Below are 25,482 nucleotides of genomic sequence, written 5' to 3'. Positions count from 1 at the left end.
CGCCCAGGACGCCCCCTCCGCTCCCCCCAGTCCCCTGGGACCCCCCAAAGCCCCTCCGGGACGCCTCCATAACCCCCCCCAGACCCCCCAGCGACCCCCCCATTCCCTGGGATCCTACCACCCTTTTGACCCCGACTCCCTCCCCCCCGCCATCCCATTCCCCCGCGACCTCCCCGTCCCCCCCCGGCGCCCAGGAGCTCCCCTGCCCCGGCTCTCACCGCGGAAGAAGTCGGAGCCGAGGGGGGCGGCGGTGCGGAGGGGGCGGCCTGGGGACCCTCTCGGTGCCGGGACCCCCCCCGGAGCCCCCGTCCCCCCCCGCGGGCGCAGTGCGCGCCCCCAGCGCAGCATGCCGCCTGGCCACGCCCCCCACGCGTAACCACGCCCCCGTCCGACACGCCCCCTCATCGCCATTCGCTCGCCGCCGCCACGCCCCTTCCCGTCCCCTCCGCCAATGGGGGCGCGGCGAGGCGGCACTTCCGCCGGAAGTGCGGAGCGGGGGGGTAGTGCGACGTGTGCGCGGAGCCGGGCCCGGCGCCGCCGCCGCCGCCGCCGCCACCATGCTCGACTTCTTCACCATCTTCAGCAAGGGCGGCCTCGTCCTCTGGTGTTTCCAGGGCGTCCGCGGGCCCGCTGCTGCCGCCACCGCCCCCGTCAACGCCCTCATCCGCTCCGTCCTCCTGCAGGTGTGGGCGGGGCCGGGGGGCCAACCGGGAGGGGGGGGGGGGGGGGGGAAGGTTGGACGGGACCATCTGCCGGGGGGGGTAGGTGGGTGGTGGAAGAGATGTGAGGGGGGCTGGAGGGGGTGTGGGGAGGGTGGGGGAGGGTGATGGAGAGGCTTTGAGGGGGCTGTGGAGGGGCTGGAAGGGCTGTGAGGGTGTGAGGGGGGGCTGGGGAGGGGGAGGGTGTGTGGGGGGGCTGGAGCAGCTACAAGTGCACTGGGCGACGTATAATGGGTGCTGAGCAGGTTCGAGTGCCCTGGGCAACATAAAAGGGGTGCTGGAGCAGCAACGAGGGGTGCCGGGTGACCTCCGAGAGGTGCTGGGCCACCTATAACAGGTCCTGGACACCTTTCGGGGGGGGGGGGGTGGTGGGGCGGTGTGTGCCAATGGGGAGGTGATGGATTATATGGGGGTCTCCTCACTGCTGGCAGCCCCCTTGCGATGGTTTCTCTCCCCTAGGAGCGAGGCGGCAACAACTCCTTCACCCATGAGGCCCTCACGCTCAAGTACAAACTGGACAACCAGTTTGAACTGGTGTTTGTGGTGAGTAACCTCCCTCCGGCCCCCAAACCCCCACGGGAGGGGGGGGGCTGCGCTGAAAAAAAAGGGTGTTCATGTGTGGCTTAGTTAGAAAAAAGCTTCCCGCAGGAGTGAGGCTTCCCGCTGCCTTCCCAAAAATCTCCCGGGGGGCCATGGATGCCCTGGCGAGGAGGCTTGGGAAGAAAAGCAGCTCGTGCGTCGATAACGGGGAGGTTTTTCCTGGCGTGGTGTTTTCCTCCTCCTCCCTGTGCCAGCAGCTGCCTGCCTCCACGTGGGCAAACCGGGGCCCATCCAGAGCTGGGGCCAGCTGGGAAGCGGCACCGTGGGGCTCATACGTTGGAAGAAATCCGGTCTGAAAACGGGGAGAGCAATTATGGTTTAAGCAAATGGATGATTTAATTGCGTCGGGCTGTAGCTCGACTCCCAGAACTGGTTTGGCTCCTTCTGGCTGTGGGATTTTGGGGGTGCGATGTGGCTCTGGAAGGCTCTCGGGGAGTTACATCTTGGGGATCCTGGTGTAACCGCTTCCTCCCAAGGGAGCACAGGGACGCGGAGGGTGGATGGAGGTGTCTCTCGGTCATACACCACTGTGCTAGCAGCTTATTGTAGTCATCTGCCATAGGATTAAAACTCGTTAAACCTCAAACAGAAGCTGTATAGGCTGCTACATCTTAATAGACCTTTCTACTTTCACCAGATCTATTTAACAAAAGCCAGAAATGTGTCATTGTCTTTACTTTTGAGAATATTTTACCGCTCTCCCTTTTAATCTTCTTTTATCTCTCTAAATCCACACAACCTTCCTTGTGTACCTAACGATAAGCAAAAACCCGTGCTGGTCTTTCACTACGTGTCTTTGTTGCCATGAAACAGTCAGGTCATTTTTATCGGTGTCGCCTTTTAAAGCGAAGCTCAGGGCTGTGCCGTTTTGTTTTCCTATTTTTTGAGAGCGTATTAAAAGCTCAGGAGGTCGGACTAGAAAATGTAGCCTGGAGCCTGCTGAAATTAAAGAGCTCCATGTCGAACTGAGAGGTTGCCAGCTAGATGCTGCGGTTAAATCAGCTGGAAGAGCGACGCCTTTTTGCTGTGCTGCTTTGCAGGTGGGGTTTCAGAAGATCCTGACTCTAACCTACGTCGACAAGTTGATAGACGACGTTCATAAGGAGTTCAGAGACAAGTATCGCAATGAGTTCCAGCAGAAAGGCACCCTGGGCCTCCTAAACGGCACCTTTGATTTTAAAGACGACTTCATGCGCCTCCTGCGGTACCACAGCCTGGTTTTTCTCTCCGGTTTCCATTTACAGCGGAGATAAATGGGGTGGGTGGGGGGCAGGCAGAGCTGAAATTCAGGCTAACGGGCCACCTCCCCGCAGGGATGCAGAGGAGAGCAGTAAAGTCCGAGCTCCCACGGTAATGAAGACGTTTGAGCAGTCTCTCAAGTCCCAGAAGACTGTCAAGTGTATGATAGAAACCCGAGGGGAGAAACCAAAGGAGAAAGTCAAGAACAAGAAGAACAAAGGATCTAAAAAAGAGGGTGAGTTGATGGGAGAGAGATATGGGGAGGAATAAACGCTCCAGAGCTTTCCCAGTCCTCTCGTAGCACCCAAACACCGGTCTGAGCACGTGTCGGGGCTCTTTCCGTCAGGAATTGAAGCTGTCGCAGCGCCTGGTAAAGCATCTGCGGGTGACAAGCAGCCCTCCGCAGCTGGGGAGAAGGAGGAGCTGACCAAGGATGAAATCCTGCAGAAGAACCGGGAGGAATTCTTCAAGAGGCACATGAAAGCAGGGGAGAAGTCCAGGTGGGTCATGAGGACACTGTTGGTTTACCCGTGCTTCAGACCAGCTCTTCCTGGTGTCCCTCGGCCGTGGCCAAGTCTCTCCTTCCTGGAAGTCAGCCCTTGTTTTCCTGGACCTTATTTCCTTGCTTACTGGAGAGAGTGGGAGAGGGTGCACTGGGACTCCTGGAGGGGAAATAGAGCCTCCCAGAAACGCAGCGTGTGCCTGGGAGAAGTCCAGACCTCTTTTCGGTGAGGCTTTGCTGCTGCGAGCAAAGGGCAGCGGCACATCGATGCCTGGCTCGGGGTGAAGCGGTGGGATACAGGGTTAAAGTTCAGATAAACTCTGGAGACTTGGAATCAGGCAGGCTTAGCCTTAATTTCTGGGTAATCCAGGCTTTTAATTTTCACACCTTCTAAGGAGGCGGTTGCTGCTGCTTTGCTGCACCGAACAGAGCATGTTTCTGGTCTTTATTTTAGATCTCCAAAGCCCGAGGCACAGAAGGAGAAGGGGAAGAAGCCCCGAGTGTGGGATCTGGGGAACTCTAATGCCAAAGTACTCGATTACAGTAACTCCGCCACCAACGGCAGCGCAGAGGCTTGTCCCGTGGAGGAATTTGACCCTGATATAGTAAGGAAAAATGGGGTCACTCTGCTTTAGCGGGTTGTTCTGCGATCAGCTGGGCCTGGTCTCCACGGCTGGCTGAGAAAGTGCTAGAAATGGGGATGGCAGCTGCCTAAAGCTGCTGCCTAAAGGATATTGGCTTTGGCTGTGAACGGTGCTGGGTGGCTGAGCCAAGATCTCTGCTGAGCTCCTCTGCCGCCAAGGACAGCTCTGGTGGCGGGGGCAGGTGACCGTAAGCGGCTGCCAGTTTTCAAGGTGCATCTTTTCCTCCTGTCCCAGGCCCTGGGGGATCGAAATCGTGAGCCCGGCCGCCTCTACGACCTTGAGTATGAAAGCGATGATGAAGCTGAAGAGGAGAAGGTTATTCAGAACCCTTCAAAACCCAGGTAGAGGCTCCTGCAGCCCCTGCTTGCCACATGCTTCTTGATTTCCTTCCCAGTCCAACCAGTAACGCAATGGGGACAAATTGGTGTGTTTGGCAGCTGTGTGGTGGGCTCTTCTTGTGTCTGGCTGTTGTGTGCTCTGTGCGACGTGCTCCTCAAACCCAAAGATAACTCTTCTGCTTCTCCGCAGTGCAAAGAAGGGTGGCCTGGGGGGCATGTTTGGCATGCTGAAAGGCCTGGTGGGCTCCAAGAGCTTGACAAGAGAGGACATGGATCCCGTACTGGAGAAGATGAAGGATCACTTGATCGGTATGTCTGGATCCGCTGCGAGTGGGTTAGTTTGAGGTGGTTCCCTGCGCTCTGTTGGATGGGCACCCACGGTTTGGGACTTCTTGCCCACAGGAACCATGGTGGGTTCCTGTCTTGCCTTTGGGGAGCCCTCAACAGCGCATCGAAATGGGGGCAAGGGTCTAGTCTGGTGGGGATCCTGCACGCTGACTCCATCCTTTCCCTGATGCCAATGTCTGGCGTGTGGAACATCCTTAGCAGCGCTCACTGCCCCCTCTGTCTCTTTTCTCAAAGCAAAAAATGTGGCAGCTGAGATTGCGGTGCAGCTCTGTGAGTCGGTGGCTAAGAAACTGGAAGGGAAGGTGATGGGAACATTCACCAGTAAGTGGCTGTGTGGTTTCCTGCTTGTGGTTTGGGGCTCAGGAGTGTTTCCCCAGGCGTGATGGGTTCTCCTCCCATCTCCTCCTCCCCAGCGGTGACCTCGACGGTGAAGCAGGCCCTGCAGGAGGCTCTCGTGCAGATCCTGCAGCCCCAGCGCCGCGTGGATGTCCTCCGCGATGTCATGGATGCTCAGCGCCATCGCCGACCCTACGTGGTCACTTTCTGTGGCGTCAACGGTGTCGGGAAGTCCACCAACCTGGCCAAGGTAGGACACGGTCCTCCTGGCTGGCTGTGGCCAATGCTGAGGTCGGTCTGCGGCTGCCAACAGGTGTGGTGTGTTTTTTTTTTTTTTTTTCCTTTTTGATCTCTTGCCACCTACAGATCTCGTTCTGGCTCATCGAGAACGGTTTCAGTGTCCTCATCGCTGCCTGCGACACCTTCCGCGCGGGAGCGGTGGAGCAGCTCCGCACTCACACCCGTCGCCTCAACGCCCTGCACCCTCCGGAGAGCCACGGCGGGAGGACCATGGTGCAGCTCTACGAGAAGGGCTACGGCAAGGACGCCGCGGGGATCGCCATGGAGGCCATCTCTTACGGTAGGTGGGAAGCCGGTGGCGGGAGAGGCTGTTTTGAGGGAGTATCCCGCTTAATGCGGCCTCTGCGTCTCCCCAGCCCGGAACCAGGGCTTTGACGTGGTGCTGGTGGACACGGCGGGCCGCATGCAGGACAACGCTCCTTTGATGACGGCGTTGGCCAAACTCATCGCTGTCAACGCTCCTGACCTGGTCCTGTTTGTTGGGGAAGCACTGGTGGGAAATGAGGCTGTGGATCAGCTGGTGAGTGTTGAGTCTTTTTCCTCAAAGATTGGGGGGGTGGGAAAAATCCACTTCCGTAGGTTTTACCGGAGATTTGGACAGCAGCAGCACCACAACTGTGTTTCTCGCATCCATTCTCTCCCCCAGGTCAAGTTCAACAAAGCGCTGGCTGATCACTCCATGGCCCAGACGCCGCGGCTCATCGACGGGATTGTCCTCACCAAGTTCGATACCATCGATGACAAGGTAGGGAAGCTGTCGAGATGGCTCCGTGCGGAGCTTCCCGCTGGTGACCAGGAGAGACGGGAATGGTCAAAGGCGGGGTCTACAGGCTAACGGTGCTCGTTATCCTCGGCAGGTCGGTGCTGCCATCTCCATGACCTACATCACGAGCAAGCCCATCGTTTTCGTTGGTACTGGACAAACTTACTGTGATCTGCGAAGCCTTAACGCCAAGGCCGTGGTCGCAGCGCTCATGAAGGCCTAAAAAACCCACCAAATCGCCGCTCGCAGATGTCCAAGAAGAACATGCTTTACCCTGTTACTGACTAGTCTTTCCCGTGTAGTGCAGAACAGAATGAGGAGATACTGGCATGAAGGGGTTTGGTTTTTTTTGGATAAAACCCCTTTTATCCAGCAAAAACCCTTCCCCTGCCTTCCTTCATTCTGTGTCAGCGACGCAGGCTCCCTCGTGGGGAGGCTGAAGCCAGAGCTTTGTATTGTTCGTGCTGCACGGGGGGGGCAGCGCAAGGACCTGCTGTGCTTTTTGGGGCGTTTGAAGGTGGTTTTGTTGTTGTTTTTTTTTTTTTTTTGAGCTGCTTTTGATTTTTAGACGAGTTCAGGGAGGACACGGGAGCAACTTTTGTCAGGGGTGAGCAGGAAAGGCGCTGCTTCGGGGCAGCGCTGGAAGATCTGGCTGTTAATGTCGCTGTTCGTGGCAGCTCCACTGAAGCTGATCAACCAAACCTGGCCAGGGGCTGCGCTGGGCTGGAGGGGGAGATGCTAAATTGCCTTAAGGTCCCTGTTTCTGTTGTCACCGGGACTCCGGAGCAGGGCACCCGGACACGGCACATTTGGGCAGGAGCGGGGGAGCTGCCGCAGCTTAGTCCCACAGTGCTCATGGTGGCTGCAGAAGGACAGCACTGTGCTCCTGCCCCGTCTCCTGCCCGCTGGCCTCAGTGTTATTTGCTAGTAAAAAGGTAAAAAAAAAAAACAACTCAAACAATTAATACTGGAAGATAGTGGTGGCTGCTTGCTGCTTTCCTGCACCCTTTCTCCCTCCTTCGAGTGCCTCTTGATCCCCGTCTGAAGTGCTACACTGAATAATACAAAACTCTTATGATGTCTTGTAGCTCTGTATCGCAGATGTGCTCTAGTGCAATAAATTGAATGCTGTCTGCTAAGAGACATAATTTATATAAAATAAACTTCATAATTTGTTCTCCGTGTATAAGTAACTTGCCCCCAGCCAGGAGCTGTTTCCTCAGGCGTGTAAATCACACACCAGCCAAAAGTTTAAGTGAACAGGCCTTTAATCCAAGCTTCAACATACAAAATACTGTACAGTATAAAGACAGGACTAGAAAACTAGAGCTTCAAGTAAAAAAAAACCAACATAAAATGCTCAAGTTTCATGTTTTTAATTGAAAGTACAGAATACAAAAAGCACTAAGTATGAAAGTAGAGGAGGCTGCAGCTCCTGCAGGGAGACCACGCTCCCCAGTTGCGCGCAGCCCTGATAAAAAGAGAATTACTACGTTAATCCAGGCGTCCGTCTGGGGGGGCTCTGACCCCTGCCTGAAGTCTCCGGGCTGTGGGTCCGTGTGGGCGGCAGCGGGATTCCCATCCTCCCCTGGACTGGCCTCAAACCGCCTGGGACCTCTCTGGGAGCTGCTGGCTCCGGCTTCAGTCCGTCCTGGGGCGTCCACGGCAGAGGCTCAGGTCCTGGGGCCGGGCTGGGGCTCAGCTGCTGCATCCTGCGGGAACGCAACAGCTCTGCAAAACCTGCCCAGGCTCCTGGGGAATCCCACCGGGGCTGGAAAGGGTGAAGCCGCTCAGGAGTCTTACCTTTTATGTCAGCAGCGGAGCCGTTGAGCTGTTGTCCCTCCTTGGGCACACCTGGGAGAGAGCAAGGAGTGCGTGGAAGGGCAGCCCCGCAGGGACAGACTTTCCGGGCTGGGTTTTACCCTCCAAACGCATCCCAGCGAGGCTCCAGTGACCCAACTCACTTCTTTTCCCCATTTTTATGACTTATTAGCAAGTTCTCGTGTGTGTTACAGCATGAAAATCAGCGAGACTGGAATACCCCTTCACTTGAAAGGGAACAAACAACTGCAACTGCAAGATAAATGTCTGGATGTGCAGGAAGCAACAGAGCTGTTTAAACTATAAGAACAGACGGTGGTTTCGTAAAAGTAAACCCCAAATTCAGCTACACTTGCAGACAGTTTTTCTGGGGCAAAAAAAAAAGAAAAGCTTGAGGAATAACACAGTATAGAGGGGGGCTATTAACGCTGCCTACGCTCCAAAGGCCACGGTGACAGTCAAGAACCGCGTTGAGCGTGACTGGATCCCCCCCAGCCCGCAACCCCCGTACCTGCTCGACCCCGCATGGCGATCTCGCTCGTCAGCCTCTCAAAGTACTCGGGCAGGTCGGCGTATTCATCTCCGTAGGAAATCACTTTAATCCCTTTGTCCAGCATGTTCTCACGGAGCTTCTTAAATTCATCCACATCTCCCCTCCGCACGAGCATGAAGTGCTCCAGGTCTGACTTGTGCTTCACAGCCTCTAAAAACAGGGCCTGAAACGTGGTGTCATCAACAGTCCAACCACAGCCCAAGAACAGGAATGACTTATTTTCATACAGCTTCTGAATCTCCCGCTTTAAAAAAGGGAAAGATGTTCTTAGTCAAGGCCAGCTTTACCTTCCACAGCACAAGAGACACCATCTGCCTCATCCCTGATGAGACTCTGCAGGAGTGTCATCACTCAACCGTCCTCAACACAACGTGCCGAGGTGGCTTTGCAGCTTAGCGAGAGCGTCCACCTGCTGGAGGGCAGGAAGGCTCTGCAGAGAGACCTGGGCCGAGGCCAACGGTGTGAGGTTCAACAAGGCCAAGTGCCAGGTCCTGCACTTGGGTCACACCAACCCCATGCAGCGGTACAGGCTGGGGGAAGAATGGCTGGAGCTGCCCGGCAGTTGGTTGACAGCCGGCTGAGTATGAGCCAGCAGCGTGCCCAGGTGGCCACCAGCATCCTGGCCTGTATAAGGACCAGTGTGGCCAGCAGGACTAAGGCAGTGACCATCCTCCTGTAGTGGGCGCTGGTGAGGCCCCACCTCAGGGCCTGTGTCCAGTTTTGGGCCCCCCACAACAGGAAAGACACTGAGGTGCTGGGGTGGGTCCGGAGAAGGGCAATGGAGCTGGTGAGGGGTCTGGAGCACAAGTCTTATGGGGAGAGGCTGAGGGAGCTGGGGGTGTTCAGCCTGGAGAAAAGGAGGCTGAGGGGAGACCTTCTCGCTCTCTCCAACTCCCTGAAAGGAGGGTGTAGCCAGGGGGGGTGGTCGGTCTCTTCTCCCAAGTCACAGGTGATAGGACAAGAGGAAACGGACTCAAGTTGTGACAGAGGAGGTTTAGGATGGATATTTGGGAAAATTTCTTCATTGAAAGGTTTATCAAACATTGGAAGAGGCTGCCCAGGGCAGCGGTGGAGTCATCATCCCTGGAGGGATTTAAAAGGCGGGCAGACGTGGTGCTGAGGGACATGGCTTAGCGGTGGTTTTGGGAGCATGAGGTTGATGGTTGGACTAGATGATCTTAAAGGTCCCTTCCAACCCCGGCAATTCTATGATCCTAGAGAATCCATCTCTCCTCTTGCACAAAATTAAGGGCTCTCCCACCACCCTGAGTCTTTAAACTCAGCTAAGTCTATGCCCAGTTAACAACAGGGGCTTGGAGGGACGCAGGAGATGTATATAGCCAGCGTAGGGGCCCCCAGAGCATGCCCCGCCTCACCATGACCTCCGTATTGCGCAGCACGTTCTGGTAGCCAGCCGGGTGGAGCACGATGCCGCTGGGGTTGGTGTACACGCCGTGGATGTGCAGGACGCTCAGCTTCCTCTTCTCCTGCGCCCACTCCAGAACCTGCGCAAAACAAACCCCTCCAGAAACGTTAGCGAGTGCAGCACACCAGTGTCCGTGGCGCTGTTCAATACACAGTGGTGGGGAAGCACTTTAAAGAGGCAGCTTCTTCCTCATGGTCCATCTTATCTCCTCAAGAGGCCATGAGTCCATCAGCCTCTACACCATGGCTACAGCTTACGGTGCTTGTTGGGCTCAGTACTTCAGATGAACGGCACATGCGACGGGGAAAGACTAAATCAACACAGCAGACTCAGCAGAATAGAGGGGAAAATCCTATAAAAATTATGTCAGCATGTTTCTCAAGCCTATAAAGTTTTATTTCTTGGCCCCTCTAGGCTCTGAGAAGATCTGAGGAAGCTCAACAGCTGACCCTCATTTCAGAAAGCCATTTCCGAGGCTCTCAGTTTCCTCCTGCAGACCTTAGCTCATTTAAGCTTGCAATAATTAGAATGCTTATTTGTAACACTGTAAGCACATCTTGCAGCCACACAGATTAAGAGGTCATGCAGGAAACGTGAAGCACAGAAATGACTTGGAATGGAAAAAGACCTGCTTGTGGCATGTTTAACAAACAAACAAACAAACAGAAAGACAAGATGGTCTCCGCCAGTGAAACCCAGGGTGGAAAGAGGAGGTGGGCAGATGGTGAGGAGCTCAGGGTTTCACCATCTGATTTTCTGCCTGCCTGGGGCAGGATGAGGGAAGCTTGTGTGAAGCCAGCAGCTATGAATCCCAGAGCATGGCAGAAGCAGCCAGAGCAGGCGAGGAACCCAGCAGGAGCCACCCAGCTATTTCAGAAAGAGGGAATGGGGCAAGGGGGAAGCCTCAAAGGCCACAGCTCTGAAAACGCTCTGTCACAAAAAAGCACTCCGCAGCACGTTATAAAAATAGAAGACTCAGCTTTGTGTCTCGCATGGAGTTTCCTGTGTTGGTTAAAAACATCACCCCATGCCTTATGTGGAAGCAGGGCTTGCAGTACTTCAGCAAGGCCAAGCCAGAGGTTCCAAGGACAGAGATCAAAGAAATACCAGGCTTAAGGGCTCCTCCTGAGCGATGGATGCCAGCCAGCAAGCACAGCACTTCAGAAAACAGCATCCGTCTCCGTTCCTCTGCTCACTGCCCCACATGGTCAGAGCCTCTGCTTGGAGTTTGTCTAATGTCATTTAAATTACTACAAACAGCGCATTCCCCTTACACAGGCATGAGGGCACATCCCACAGCCGCCGCTCTCCCAGCTCAGCCCTGACATTTAAACAAAAAAAAATCATCATCGTTTACCTTCTTTTCATCAGTCAGGTCAAGAGACTCCAGGTGCTTCCCCTGGTGTGCTGCATACAGTTCCAGCAGGTTATCGAAGTTTGTCGTTAACACGAGCGCCCCGTTTTCCATCAAGTGAAGCACAGACTGAAGCAGCTGCTTCCCAGAATCTTCCATTTTAGATTCCAGGTCATCAAACACCTCGTATAAACAGTCTTTGAAAAAGGTTGAGCGAACGTTGCTTGTGCGCTGAGAAGGGGAGGGAGATTAGATCAGTCGGGCTTCTTTTAACGCTTCATGCTAAACAACTCAATGAAAAACCACCCATGTATTTCTCAAAGACCTCGGCAAAGCCGTAGGTGCTTGCAAAGCAAACACTGAGCACTTACTGCCCTGAGGTGGGTACTCCCCCCACCCCAGCATACTCCCAGTGAAATACCCAAAAGCTGGTGTCCCCAGCAGAATTATGTCTCAGGAACCCGGCACTTGGGGTTCCTTGTAGATAGAGGCATCGTTGGAGATGGGGACACGCTAGAGAACCACATTTGGCTATTTCCAAATGCTCAGGGCGGGGTACCCAATAGTTACATACAGTGCTACGAACACACTCACCGGAGACAGCTTCTGGATAAGGTCGTGGGCAACATGAACCAAGTTCTTGTCTTCATGGAGACACTTTTGAAACCGTTTGCTCTCTTCATCTTCCAGGAGATCAAAGTCAATAGCAGCATCCAATAGGGCCTGGATTAATCCCTTCCAAGACTTCAGCGCTGGGACCTGGGGAGCAACTGCTGCACTGATTCCTGTCCCGATCACCAAAACCAGTTCCCGAGGCTTCTTGGTTTTGAGGCTTGGCAAGAGCTTCCTGCAAGAGGAGAAAGTAGCACAGCTGGTACCATTATCGATGGAAGTATGTCCCCGGTGGTGGCACATGCAGACTGAGGACAAGGGTGGTACCCTCTGCCTTCATTTTGAATCAACATGATAAACAGAGGATGGGAGGAGCAGCTCGGTATCCCTTAAAGACAGGGATCAGCATCACAAATGCCCACAATTACAAGGTAGGTCATTACAACACATTTGACAATCGAGACCATTACCAGGCTAGCCAATACCGCTGAGGAATACTTTCTAAGTGAAGCTAATTCAATTAAAATTTGGAATAAGGGAGGTCTTATTAATAAAAGTTACCTGGAAGCTTGTAGAAAGGCTGGGGAGAGCGGAAAAGGTGTGGTGAGCACTACGGACTTTGTTACCAACGGCTGTAGAGACACACACACACTCGATATGGACTGAGACAGCGACAGCACGCATCGGACCCCCGCGCGGGGAGTGAACACCACCGTGACTGCTCCTGGTTTAAATAAGGTGCCAAACGGGGGCCTGAAGACAGCAGCCCCATTTATCCCAGCACAAACGAAAGGAAGCAAAGGCTTCCTTCCAGCTCTGCCCTGGAGGACCTTCCCACCCCCCAAGCCCCTCTTTGCTGAGAAAACCACTCAGCAGGACCAGAAAAACCTTCCCTGTTACGCCTGCAACGTAAGTGGGGTGCTCGAAGCTGATCTTTTGGAAGCCGAGAGGGTAGGAGGAAGAGTCTCATGCAAGAGCTGTGTGGCTATATTCTGCTTCCTCCTCCTCCCCTCTTCCTTGTTTTCCTAGCTTTACACCTGCACAGTGCTTTTAAATTTTATGTTTAGCATTTATTAAGTAGATGTGCTTCTCCCCATCGGGCCTTGCTTGGTGTGAAGCTGCTTTTCTGAATCAGGGGACCGGCTGCAGCTTCCCAGAGGATGGAAGCAGCAGACCAGGGAGGCAGCTCATTTGCAAGGAATGATTTTTATCTGCAAACGTTTGATATTTAGCGAGAAGGGGAAAGGAAACCGATACCACACAGGCGAAGCTTTGCCTTCCCTCTGCTATTGCCTACGAAAACAGACGAGTTAACCTTTTTCTTTAAGAGGTCTTCACTGTTAGTGGCAATAAATGGGTTTTAATTTTGGGACTGCAAGCCTCACTCACAAAGAATAAGCTAGTACTCATGCCAATGAGCTGGAATAAAAACACAACCAGAAACCTGAGGATTGAAATCCAAAAGAATAACAAATACACAAGTCCTAACGTCCTGTGCAACAGCTCTGAAAGAGCCATTCTGTTCCCATGCTGATAAATACACTTGTTTCTATCCTGATATCCTGAGCAAGGAAAAAATAATCTCCCAGCTGCTTTTCTGCTCATTCCATGGTCACTGGACCAACCTTGAGACCAGGGCTCCCTCACAGAAACTATTCTCCAGCCCTCAACAACTCATAAATATATCAGATTAGTGGAAGACAACTCCTCAGAAGAATCAGCTGTTCATTCGCAGATGGTGATGCCTTAATTCCTGAGCCCATGTTATCGCAGCAGCCACAGCACCAGCCCTGGATGGAAAGAAGGGTGGGTATTTCCCAAGTTAGTGTCATGCTCAGCTTGGAGAACTGTAAGATGACCTGCTAATTAGTATGGGCAGCCTACAGAGTGGAATTATTTAGCCTTTACATGCAGCAAAATCATACTAATTTGAGTAATTGCCTGCCCTCCCGGGAACCAGCGTCCAACTCACACAAAGCAGCACAACCACCGCGTCTGCCGTGACCCTACGTGTGGACATGACACCGACCAAAACCACAGAGACAGTACAGGAAAAATCAGCCTTCTCTGCAGCCATGCATCCTGGCTTAGGGGTTAAAAAAACACACTGCAACAAAGTATGTTCTGGGTATTAAGGTCTTTGTTCCAGGCACCTCAGGAAAATACTAGTTACAAGGCACGGCTAGAGACAGCGTGCTTTTCTTGGATCAGCAGCCGAAACGACTGCTGGGGCTCGGTGCCAAGTGTCACGCTCTTTAAAGAAGAATGCACAGTTAGGGAAAAGCTCTTATTAGAAGAAATTCACTGGAGTATAATTAAATTTACCTGGGCTTTTTTGCAGGTGGCATTCCATCTTCCAACAATGTTTCTTTACCCAGGCTCACCGTAGAAGCCATCCAGTTTCTATAGTAGACAAATCACCACAAGCAAAGTCACTACATATATGCAGTAGGATGTGGAACAGACCACAGGTTTTTGTCGAGCCAGCTTTTCCCCAGCAGATAAACACCGGGGTTTGTTATCTTTATGAGATCACCTTCGGGCTGAGAATTCCACTTTTTTTGTTTCTGAACTTTGTCCCGCAGCTCTCATACACATCCTTAACTTCCCTTACAACGAAGCTCAATAAAATCATAGGGCTGTTTTGTACAAAAGCAGGCTGCAGTCGCCACTGGCTGCCCACTGTTTGCCAGACCCTTTGTTTCACCTCAGCCGTTCATCTTTGCCTGTGAGCCCGTACCCCGGAACAGGCGCTCCCCTCTTCCAAGACGATGCCTGTTGGCAAACCTTGGGAAAACAGCGGGAGGGAAGGAAGACAAAAAGATTTTTGTTGGCTACAAAAGGCCACCAAGAGCATTTCATTCTCCGGTGATGAGAGAAGGATTATCCGGCCTGCCATACGGCTACACGCGGTGGGATATGACCTTAAAGGAAGTTTTATGACTGAGAACTCTATCAACAGCCCATGACATAAACCACCAAAGGTCTGCCAGCACATGGTCCTCTCCCACTCTGCTTCTCCAAAACAAGGCTATTAAAAGGGAAAAAAAGCAGACAGAACTGTTCACCCTTATCCATTTTTTCTTGCCAATTGTAATGAAGAGTCCAGCAAAAATTCTGCTAGGCAGGCTTTTGCCAAAATGAAACGCTGTGCAAGAGCTGCTGGCCCAAAATCAGAGGTTTTTTTTACAGGTTTCGCAGCCTCGGTGACATGTCAGCATTTGTCCTACAGATGGGATGCCTGTGATTCACTGCAGCAAAGCAGCAGCACTGGCAGGTGAAACTTTTACAGGTATGAAACCTCAGCTCTGCTGCAAACCTTGGCAGGGATCACTGAAGAAACGGTCCCAATAATCTATGTAACCGTCAGCTTTCAACGCTGGATGATGAAAACAGGGCACACCGACTCCCGCAGATGCTCAGATACAGTGTGCCTACCAGCCTTTCATTTCTGAGCACTTCTGAAAACTTTCTATTTATCATTACAATAATAATATATTATTACAACAATAATATAATAATATTATGACACCTCAGAGAGCTGGTCTTCACCCCCTGGCTCCTGAAACACCACTTAGCATATGCTGCCCATCATCTACAATAACCAGATTCTTATTTTACTGTAGAGCCCGGATTTTGGATAAAAGTTTCAAATGCATTTTGCTCCCGCCAACTGCTCGCACCTCCTGGTTTTACACCCTCCATGAACCTCCTCCATCGCACACCCTTTTCAATGTTGTACCCTGTGTTTTGTCAAGACACCATCGAACCCAACAGCACTTCGACGTTGTTGTTGACGACGAACCCCCGCAGACTCGTGCCCCCCAAACGCCTGCAAGCATCAGGCATGGCGTGAACCATTTCGGGGAGTTAAACCACTGGAAAAAACCCCACTCCTCGGAAGCGGTGTCTCTTGGGGAGGCAGAAGGACCCGCTGGACACACCATCAGTCAGGCAATAACATCAAACTCGCCCTGAGTGAACACAGCCAAGCACAGTCCGGATGGAAAACAAGGCGGGGGGAATAAAGAACCTCTTTTTTCTCTTTTCAGTAGGGTAAGATCTCTCATTTTGGATTAGCTGATTCTTTTGGAAGAAAGGACTACTTCCACAAAGCCAGCCAAATTTTCATTAACGGTGCAAAGACACTTGTGATGAGCTAGGGACTAAAGCATGTAACCTTCGTTAACTGGAATATGTATGAAATTGTTTGTGTAAAGCAACACGCTCAACTCCCGCTGCTGCCCAGATCTGCCCTCAACTCCCCGCAAGGCACCTCACAGCCCAAGGTCAAACCTCCCCCAGTTTCTCCACCGGCTTCGTTTACGGATCTAATTTAAGTTTGTATTAGCTTCATGTTGCAAATTATCAGTTAAGTCTCAAATATCAAGGCTGTTTATAAACTGCTCCCTAGGTTTTCCCAGGTTTTGCCTGTTCACCTGCCTGAGCACTGCTCCTGTTCGCATCTCTTTGAACAGCAGAAATGGAGCCATCAATTCCATTCTTAAGTGCCTCTCAAGACAAAAGTGCCTCTAAAGCACTAAGGACATTTCAAAAGTCATTCTGGACCTAGGAACAAACACCTTTTATAAATAGAGTTATCAAGAAACAGTTGTCTAATATCATGAACTTCAACCTTCATATCTATTTAATGCAAATAGCCAAAAAGAAAAAAAAACAACTAAAACCAGAAATAATGTCATCATAAATAATTCTGTCTCAAAAAAAAAGTGCTTATTTCTCTTAAATCTTGGAGATTCAGCCAAGAAATGTAAACCTCCAGATTTTAGGCCCAGGGAGAAGGTCTGCTCTCCAGGGGGACAGATCACACCGACACGGGGGAGGTAACGGAAATGAAACAGCATCACCTCAGGGCACGGCACCGCCACTGCGGGGAAAAGAACACCAAGGGGACCCTGCTGTACCGGGCCGTGCTGGGAACGCGGGTGCCATGAAGGAGAGGGAGCAACGGCCACTTACAAGATAAGAAGCGTCGCTCCAGTCTGTCTCCTTGAGATGTCAGGGACTTTCCAGCTATTCAGACTACAGGAAGCCTGAGAGAGCATAAACATCAAGCTCTGCGGGTTCTTGGCTCGGCTGCCCCATTCTCCTGTCACAGCGTGGTCTCTCATCACCTTCATTAGTGGCACTAAGCCTATAGAGTCCCTGCAGCGTTCTCCTTCCCGTAAGAAATCACTTAATTTATCCTAAAGCCCTTGAGGTACAGATTTCAGCAAGGAATCATTATCTTTAAATGACGCCCAAGCTGCCAACACTGAATAAACCTAAACACAATGATTCCATATGGAATATAAAGAAGACACATCCAGCTGCACAAACGCCCAAAATACAAAGATGTATCCCAGCTAAAACCAAACGCCTAAACAAAGCAGACGCCAAATTAACACTGAGGCTCACAGAGAGTATATATTTACAGAAACCTTGCCATAACTACAAAACACGACTACGCCGCTCAGTCAATATCAGACCTCAGCCTGCAGAACCATCCCAGGAAATTTAGATGTTTTCTCCACCAAAGGAGATGGGGACACCACTGCGGATGCCCTTTGACTGCCTCCATGCTCAGCAGCTAACAGATAAGTAAAGCTACACCTGAACGTTTAAGGTTTAAGGAAAGTAAAAATTGCATGCGTCCAGCTCAATGCTGGGAGAGGGGCTCCTCTGGAACAGCCCCCTCAAAATAAATAAAGTAACAAGTACAAATTAATTGCCCATCAATAATTTTTAGCTTCTTTGAGTGCTGAGAAGAACGACCACCAGTGGGGGCAAAATTCAGATCTCCTTTTTAAATTAAGTTGCTTTAAGATGATGGGATAAGACAAACATTATGTTACAGTTTGAAATCCACTATGTTTCTGCTAGAAGAATCCGAAAGGAGGTTAATGAGTTGTCACTGGCCAATTCCCAAGCTCTGTCCCTCCATGTGGGAGCCGCAATTAGAGCAGGTCCGCACGGCTTGTCAAAACTGCCCTGGAAAGGGATAGACTTCAGTGATAACGGGGACTGGTGGTGCAAGGAAAATGAGCCCTGCCTCTACTCATACCAGTGTTACCAACACAAGATTCGGCCTCCTCAGATGCGAGTTAAAATACATCAGACGTTTTTATTTAACGCTGCGATTCTCCACGTGCTGCAGGCTCCTACCGGCTTCATGAAAAACAAGAGGGAGTGACACAGGGAAGGCTGGAAGAGGTCTGCATCCCAACAAACTCACTCAGGAGTCTGCATTGCCTGACAGGCACCAGGCTGGCTTCAGTCTGCCTGATTTAAACCCCAGCAGAGGAGGCTGCGGGATGGCCCTCAAGCAGGAGCAGGGCTGACTTTCCAAGAGCGTTTTTGGAAAGCAAAGCAGGCCGGACATGCTGCTGGGTGGGGGGGTTTCGCACCTTCAGGGATGCCCGGTGCCTCAAGGCCTTACCTTTCCTTTCCGCTGCTCCCCCTCCTCGCTCCCCTCTCACGTTAAACCTGAGGGAAAAGCAAGAACATGATATTTCAGCAGGCAGCGGGGAGGCCGAGGGGGTAAAAACGCCCAAGAAAACGTCTTTTTAAGAGAGAAGTGGCCTCGCAGAGCAGCGCCGCTGAGGGGAGGCTGGGCCTCAGCACCCCCCGCCGCCACGATGCGGCCCCTCTGGGGCTCAGCCCCAGCCCTCTCGCCTCCTCCCGGGCTCACCCCCGGCGCCCTCGTCCCCCAGGCAGCCCCGCACAGCCCCCTCCATGCAGGCGGAGCACCCGTCGCCGTAGCGGGCCCTCGGCGCTCCCTCACGGCGACCCCGACCCGCCGTCACCATGGCAACGCCTCCCTTCCTCCCTCCCTCCCTCCCGCCACCGCCGCCCCGCACACACCTGGCGCCCGCGCGCCCGATCCACGGGAAGGGATTGGCCCGCCCCCCTTCCGCCCCGCCCTCTCATTGGCTTGCAGGAGAAGGGGCGGGACTATCGCAGTTCCGCGCCGGGGGGGGGGAGAGAAGGTGAAGCGCTTGCGCGAGAGTTCAGCTCTGTTCTCGCGATGCCTGGTGGGGTATAAATAGCGGCGGGCAGACGGGCCTGGCAATCGGCCTCTGTGAGCAGCGGGTGTCTGGCGGGTGGCGGTGCGGGGGGCCCGGCCCTCTCCCCTTGAGGGCGCTGTTGGAAGCGCGGTTGTGGCCTGCGTAACCTTCAGGGGCCTGCCTTCCTCGAGTTGCCTCGCTCCTTGGGCTTACGTCCCTGCAACGATGTGTCTGGCCCCGTGAAGTAGCAAGAGCAGCGCTTGGCCTTGTCGGGCTGCTGCAATTCTGCGTGAAGGAGTTGGGGTGTATTCAGGAAGAGAAGCATTTCTCAGGCTTTCAGGATAGCTGTGTGTTGCTTTGTATTGGCGCCATAAATAGTGTTGATGGTGGGTGTATTTAGTGGCAAAACTAGCCTTATTTTCTCACCTGAGCACCTTTCCAGGGGCTGGCTTTGACCCTGCCTTGTGCTCACCCTGTGCTCGACCCCTTTCCTAATGCTCTCCGCAGGCTTCTCTGTGATGGCCAGGCCGCTGACAAGGTAGCTGGGGGATTTCAACTTGATTTCGACAGCTGCTGGTGGGTCAAGGCATGTTGTGAATCAAACTGGGCTTTCTTAGTTACTCTGCTCCCTTTAATAATGATTATATTCTAGCTAAGGCTGGGGTGGAGCTTGGTCCGGTGGGGACTCCTTGGGCTCCGTGGGGACTTGGAGTGATGTTTGTCTTTGGGGCACGTCCTTGTGTGGGGAGTTGATTTTAGGGATGGTGGCAGCAGCAAAGTTGTCAGCCCCAGGGTGGGAGAGGAAGGGATTAATTAAGGTGGGTGTTTGAGCGAAATGGCTCAAAAAAGGACAAACAGTGCCAGACCCGTGACTGGCAGCTGCCTGGGTCCCTGTGAGGTCAGCGTTGCTCAGCCTTGGGCTTTTTCCTTTGTGATTTGGCTACCGAAGGTCTGGCTGGTGGCTCCCGCTTGTTGGCTGGAGGAGAGGAAGGCAGCCGGGGTGATAGCAGGACGGTGGGGGGAGCTTGGTGCTTCTTGGGGGATCCATTACCTTTCCGGGCACGGGCTGCTTTCATGCGCCCCACGTTCCTCTCGCTCGCCGCTCGGTGCTCCACGATGGGCTGGGGGTAGTGGGTGCCCACCAGGCAGCCCGCCCGCTCCTGCACGGCCCGGGGCGCCTTCCAGGGCTCGTAGATGTACTCGGTGGGGAAATCCTTGAGGATGGGAAGGTATTTCCTACGGCAAGGGGTCAAAGTCACCAGGGAGGCCACCCCCTCATTTCACATGGCTTTGGGATTCGTGCCTACCGAATGTATGCTCCATCCCGGTCTGTCTTCTTGCCAAAGGCGACGGGCGAGTAGACACGGAAATATCGGTGGAAGAAGGCACTGCCCGACAGCCACAGCCAGTTGCCAGCGTTGAGCGACCAGTCTGCATCTAGCAGGAGCTCCTCAAAGACCTGCGGGACACCCCAGTGGCATGGGAACCAGGTCCCCAAGACCCCAGCGGGTGCCAGTGGGTGTTGGGGGAGGTGTCCTGACCTTCAGCCCTTCTTCCCAGGAGACCCAGAGGTCCCCACGGGTGAGGAAGCAGGCAACAGCGTGCCGAGCAAGGTGGTGGATCCAGCCCTCAGAACGCAGCTGGGTCATGATGGCATCAATGAAGGGGTAGCCCGTCTGGCCCTGGCATGGGACGTTGGGGTTAGATGGGACAGGGGGACATTTTTAGGGGGGTTGGAGGACTTGAGGCTTATCCCTGAGGGAAGTACCTCCTTCCAAGCTTGGAGATGCTGGGGGTTGTCATCCCAGTCGACCTGCAGGCACACGGGGTTGCCGACCATCTGGTCGAAATTGGGGATGCTGGCACCAGCAGTGTAGAAAAACTCCCTCCAGAGGAGCTGCCCGTGCAAGGAGACGGGGGGCTGGGAGTGCTCCCGCTGCCGGCAAAGGCAGGATCAGTGCCTCTGGCTGGGCTGGCCCCTGTCTTCTCCAGATTTCCCCTGGCTCACCCTCTTCTCCCCACCCCAGAAATTCCACCTCACCCCTTGGTAGACTTCATCCAGCCGCCACCAGAAGGTGCGGACCGAGAGGCAGCCGAATTTGAGGTAGGGGCTGAGGACAGTGGTGCTGGGGCTCAGCGAGTTGGGCTCCGTCTCGGGCTTCTTGAAGCTGCACACCCAGGCCTGGATGGGGGGACACATACCAGGATCATGTTTTGGGATGGGGAGAGGCAAAGCAGCCCCGCAATTAGGGTGATGGGTGCCCAGCACTGACCGTCCTCTCCATGTGTGTGTCGAGCCGGGCGAGCGCTGCTGTCTCCCCGCCAGGGTAGAGGTGAGGCCCCACCTTGGTGGCGTCCTGTCCCAGCTCCTCCAAGGTGGGGACCCCATAGTCGGTGTCGTGGCTGACCTGGCATGGGGTGCGGCAGCCTGGGGCACAGTGTACAGTGGGGGTGTGATGGCCATCACTCCTCTTTAGGGTGAACAGTGAGGGAGGTGCTGTCCCAGCTTTGTGCTCTACCCGCCCAGGTCCACCCCTTCCTCACCCTGGAGATGTTCCTGCGTGAGTGCCGGGGCTGGTTTCTCTGGGGGTCCAAGGGATGCCAGGAGGCTTTGCAGGCGCTTGTAGGTCAGGGGAACTTTGCCATCGTTCAAGGCAAGGACTCTGGGGTGGGAGATGGAGGGACACGCTCGGCACTGGTGCTGGCTTGCCCGTACCCCGAGGGATGGCGCTGAGCACCCACCTCTCCGTGTCGTAGAGGGTGTGGGACACCTTCTGGATCACCTCCACGCCATGCCGGGCCGCCAGCTCGGCCACAGCAGCGTCGCGCCGGTGGGCTGGGGGTTCGGTGTCTACCTCGAAGGTCAACCGTGTCGTCCCCCAGGCATGGAAGAGATGGGGAAACACCTCCTCTGGGCAGCCCTGCACCACGAACAGCCTAACAGGGAGCTGGGTGGGCACGAACCCCTCCAAGACCCTACCAAATCCCCTCAAGACCGTGCCAGGACTCACCTGGAGCCCATTTCCCGCAGGCTCCCATCCAAGTCCCGCAGGGCATCGAGGAGGAAGCGCCAGGCGTTGGTGCCTGCCCGGCTGCTGGAGGGGTCGAGGATGAAGAGGGGATGAAGGCGGCAGCAATCGGTGACCGCTGCCAGCAGCGCCGGGTTGTCATGCAGCCGGAGACCTTTCCGAAACCAGTGGATGGAGCTGTGCTGCATGGCCCGGGGGGTCCTGGTGGGATGCGACCTGGGAAAGGAGAGACGGGGGAGGATTTTTTGGGGGGGCAAAGCACCTTGTTTGGTAAATGTAATTCGTAAAAGAAGCGGGAGCGGCAGAGATGGACCCGTCGGTGTCTGGTTATAAAACTGGGGAGGGAAACGGGTCCAGGCTTGCCAGTGAGGGCTGGGCACGGTGACGCCTGGCCGGTAGCGGATGTGGGAGGGAGGCCGCGGGGAGGGCTGGTTTCACGGCCGACTTCCCCTGCCTGCACTTCCGCACGCCCAGGCAGAGCCTGGACCTGCTGGCAGTCGGGGGGGGGGTCTCAGGGACGGGGGGGACAGGCTGCAGAGGGACGGGGCAGCTCCTCTGTGCTGTCCCTGTGGAAGCTGGTGGGTGTCCCCGTTCTCCCCTCCTCCCCTCCATCCCGGGGCTGCTCCGTCAGGAACCACTCTCAGATGGGGAAGCTGTAAGGATGGATCCAGCCTCTCCATTCGCTGTGGATCTCATTAGGCTCCAGAGTGAACATGCTGCAGCCAAACTCTCCTTTCCCACCTAGGTGATCCTGGGAAGATCTTCCCTCTCGCTGAACTCAGGGGCTGATGCATCCCCCTTCCCTGCTCTGTTGCCTGATTCCTGCATCCAAGGTAGGCATTCCCCAGATTTCCCCCCTGCCATTCCCTGTTGCTGCTTGTCATTCAAGCCACGCTTGAGCTTTTTGCTGTTACTAGGGGGTGGTTTGCGTGGGGAGTGTGGTTTCTGTGGGTGTGCTGGGGTCTTTCCGGCGTTTGTCATGGTCCTGTGCCATTTTGGGGGTGGAGGAAAAGATTCAGTGTGACTTGGGGTGTTTTATTTTGGGAGGGGTGATGCAAGAAGTGGAGAACGGCAGCTGCGGTTGCTCCTGGGTACCCACGAGGAGGGGCTGGCCACCCCAAACCATGCTGGGAGCACGGTGCCAAGGTGCGGCTGCTGGGGATGCTGGGATCCGGGAATCACCCAATCCATCTTTAGTTTGCCAGCACCGGTTGATCTCCGGTGATTGCCGCTTCTCCTGTCTGCAGGATCCTTTCCCCGCCGCCAGGAATGAGGGGCTCTGCCAGCCGTTGGCTCCTGGCCCCACTCGCTGCAGGTGGGTGTCTCTGGCAGGGGGTGAGTGGGGAAATGGGCAGTAAAAGCGCATGAGATGTGCAGGGGCTGCTTGAGCCACTGCTCCTGGCCCTGCTGGAGGTCGAAACGCTCTTTCCTGGCAAATCTTGGGGAGGTGGATTTGGAAAATTCTGCCAGGGGTGATTTTTTGGGGGAAGCATTCCAGAGCTGGCTGTCCCTAGAATAAACCGCATTGAGCTCCTGGGCTGGGACCTGCTGTGGGGTGGTTCCTGCGCTCATAATTTCTTTTTTTTTATCCCTTTTTCCTGCTGGCAAGAAAGGATTCACACCGGCAATCGGTGGCTGAGCAGCGTGCTGCCCGCTATGGCCGGTGAGTCTGGGCTCCCTTCATACTGGGGGTGGGATAAACCCTCCGGCTCTGTCCTGTCCTCACCGAAACACGGGAGGGCCCATGGACAGCCGAGGTTTTAGGGGCTGGGGTGGTTTTTCAGGGACCAGGGTGAGATCTCACCTGGCTCTTCCCATCTGGGGGTGTCCTGTTGAGCGGGTGATGCTGCTCAAGCCCCTTGGGAAGCCCAGGGGGGTGCTGAGCCCCCCCCCAAGACCTCACCCCAAACGTGGTCTTTCCAACTCTGCAGGCTGGTTTAGACGGCTCCTGCACAAGCCCAAGCCCAGCTCAGTGGAGAGCAGCTTCAGCACCAGCCACTCTGCTTCATCCTCACCTTCCTCATCCTCTGTGGAGAGCTCCGGCTCCTCTCCCAGCATGAGCCTGGCCAGATCCGTCTGTCCATCACCCGTCTCGGTGTTGGACATCAGTGCCTCAGGCAGCGCCCGGTGGACCAAGAGCTACGATGTCTGCATCTGCCACAGCGAGGTGGACCTGGAGCTGGTGGAGGAGCTGGTGTCCTACCTGGAGGGGCAACCAGAAAGCTTCCGTTGCTTCCTCCAGCTGCGGGATGCAACACCGGGGAGCGCGGTGGTGACAGAGCTCTGCGATGCTGTGCAAAACAGCCACTGCTGGGTCATGCTCATCACCCCCAGCTTCCTCCAGGACCCATGGTGCAAGTACCAGATGCACCAGGCATTGGCCGAAGCTCCGATGGCCAACGGGCGGACCATCCCAGTGGTGAAGGATGTGGATCGGAAGGATTATCCCAGGGAGCTGCGCAACCTGTACTACATCTACATGGCACTGAAGGAGAAGAGCTTCAAGCAGATCAGAGACACTGTCTTTCGCTGTGAGTACACTGTGGGATGGTGGTGGGACATCACTCTGGTGTGGTGGACACCATAGGAAGTGACTGCATTTCGTGAATTTATCTAAATAGTTGATTTTTTTAGATTAATTGGTTGCTAATGGGGCTCATCTGCCTCCACAGACCTCCAGGAGCTGTGCCGGAGCTCCACCAGTGGAACGGAGTAGTGCCAGGAGCAGGCAGAGGTTCCCCTGCAACATTTTGCTGCTGCCACCGCCAGATCCAGATGCAACCATGTCCCAAGGTGGCAAAACCGAGCTCTTTGGACCAGCCCTGGTAGCTGAAGACGGGGAGGCCCCCGCACCCATGGAGCCTGCCATGTCCCGGTGATGGCTCCACCATCCATCCCGGTGGCCAAACCCCCCCCCGGTGATGGCTCCACCATCCATCCCGGTGGCCAAACCCCCCCCCGGTGATGGCTCCACCATCCATCCCGGTGGCCAAACCCCCCCCCGGTGATGGCTCCACCATCCATCCCGGTGGCCAAACCCCCCCCCGGTGATGGCTCCACCATCCATCCCGGTGGCCAAACCCCCCCCCGGTGATGGCTCCACCATCCATCCCGGTGGCCAAACCCCCCCCCGGTGATGGCTCCACCATCCATCCCGGTGGCCAAACCCCCCCCCGGTGATGGCTCCACCATCCATCCCGGTGGCCAAACCCCCCCCCCGGTGATGGCTCCACCATCCATCCCGGTGGCCAAACCCCCCCCCGGTGATGGCTCCACCATCCATCCCGGTGGCCAAACCCCCCCCCGGTGATGGCTCCACCATCCATCCCGGTGGCCAAACCCCCCCCCGGTGATGGCTCCACCATCCATCCCGGTGGCCAAACCCCCCCCCGGTGATGGCTCCACCATCCATCCCGGTGGCCAAACCCCCCCCCCGGTGATGGCTCCACCATCCATCCCGGTGGCCAAACCCCCCCCCCGGTGATGGCTCCACCATCCATCCCGGTGGCCAAACCCCCCCCCGGTGATGGCTCCACCATCCATCCCGGTGGCCAAACCCCCCCCGGTGATGCCACCGCCATCCATCCCGGTGGCCAAACCCCCCCCCCGGTGATGCCACCGCCATCCATCCCGGTGGCCAAACCCCCCCCCGGTGATGCCACCGCCATCCATCCCGGTGGCCAAACCCCCCCCGGTGATGCCACCGCCATCCATCCCGGTGGCCAAACCCCCCCCGGTGATGCCACCGCCATCCATCCCGGTGGCCAAACCCCCCCCCCGGTGATGCCACCGCCATCCATCCCGGTGGCCAAACCCCCCCCCCGGTGATGCCACCGCCATCCATCCCGGTGGCCAAACCCCCCCCCGGTGATGCCACCGCCATCCATCCCG

At 55.1% G+C, this 25,482-nt stretch overlaps 4 protein-coding genes across 5 annotated transcripts; 2 read left to right on the top strand and 2 right to left on the bottom strand.

The window, feature by feature from the left end:
• The first annotated feature begins 481 nt into the window (after positions 1-481).
• On the top strand, positions 482-7,126 carry SRPRA (SRP receptor subunit alpha). The gene is made up of 14 exons (XM_074162457.1): positions 482-683; positions 1,179-1,262; positions 2,360-2,523; positions 2,633-2,793; positions 2,905-3,058; positions 3,515-3,665; positions 3,939-4,045; positions 4,233-4,351; positions 4,625-4,711; positions 4,804-4,976; positions 5,093-5,306; positions 5,383-5,546; positions 5,673-5,771; positions 5,884-7,126. The coding sequence occupies exons 1-14, from the start codon at positions 558-560 to the stop codon at positions 6,010-6,012; spliced, it is 1,932 nt and encodes a 643-aa protein (XP_074018558.1). The 5' UTR covers positions 482-557; the 3' UTR covers positions 6,013-7,126.
• FAM118B (family with sequence similarity 118 member B) lies at positions 7,043-18,044 on the bottom strand. Of its 2 annotated transcripts, XM_074162459.1 has the most exons (8): positions 17,995-18,044; positions 13,881-13,958; positions 11,538-11,790; positions 10,947-11,174; positions 9,540-9,668; positions 8,122-8,407; positions 7,593-7,643; positions 7,043-7,501 (listed from the first exon to the last, which is right to left on the bottom strand). In XM_074162459.1, the coding sequence occupies exons 2-8, from the start codon at positions 13,949-13,951 to the stop codon at positions 7,488-7,490; spliced, it is 1,032 nt and encodes a 343-aa protein (XP_074018560.1). In that variant the 5' UTR covers positions 13,952-13,958; positions 17,995-18,044; the 3' UTR covers positions 7,043-7,487. The 2 variants fall into 2 exon arrangements, with proteins under 2 accessions (XP_074018560.1, XP_074018561.1); XM_074162460.1 differs by lacking the exon at positions 17,995-18,044 and having other exon boundaries at positions 13,881-14,051.
• Positions 18,045-19,461: 1,417 nt separating this feature from the next.
• On the bottom strand, positions 19,462-21,779 carry LOC141474523 (cryptochrome-2-like). Its single transcript, XM_074162458.1, has 9 exons — positions 21,574-21,779; positions 21,305-21,499; positions 21,107-21,225; positions 20,836-20,990; positions 20,604-20,744; positions 20,331-20,498; positions 20,104-20,244; positions 19,870-20,021; positions 19,462-19,798 (listed from the first exon to the last, which is right to left on the bottom strand). Exons 1-9 carry the CDS (start codon positions 21,777-21,779, stop codon positions 19,462-19,464), a joined length of 1,614 nt encoding a protein of 537 aa, XP_074018559.1.
• A 1,468-nt stretch (positions 21,780-23,247) lies between these two features.
• TIRAP (TIR domain containing adaptor protein) lies at positions 23,248-24,307 on the top strand. The gene is made up of 3 exons (XM_074162284.1): positions 23,248-23,254; positions 23,523-24,122; positions 24,264-24,307. Exons 1-3 carry the CDS (start codon positions 23,248-23,250, stop codon positions 24,305-24,307), a joined length of 651 nt encoding a protein of 216 aa, XP_074018385.1.
• The last annotated feature ends 1,175 nt before the right edge of the window (positions 24,308-25,482 follow it).

The sequence above is a fragment of the Numenius arquata genome, chromosome 22 (genome assembly GCF_964106895.1).
Source record: "Numenius arquata chromosome 22, bNumArq3.hap1.1, whole genome shotgun sequence".
Classification (NCBI taxonomy): Eukaryota; Metazoa; Chordata; class Aves; order Charadriiformes; family Scolopacidae; genus Numenius; species Numenius arquata.
Note: the sequence above shows the minus strand (reverse complement) of the source record. Positions and strands in the feature narration are given on the sequence as shown.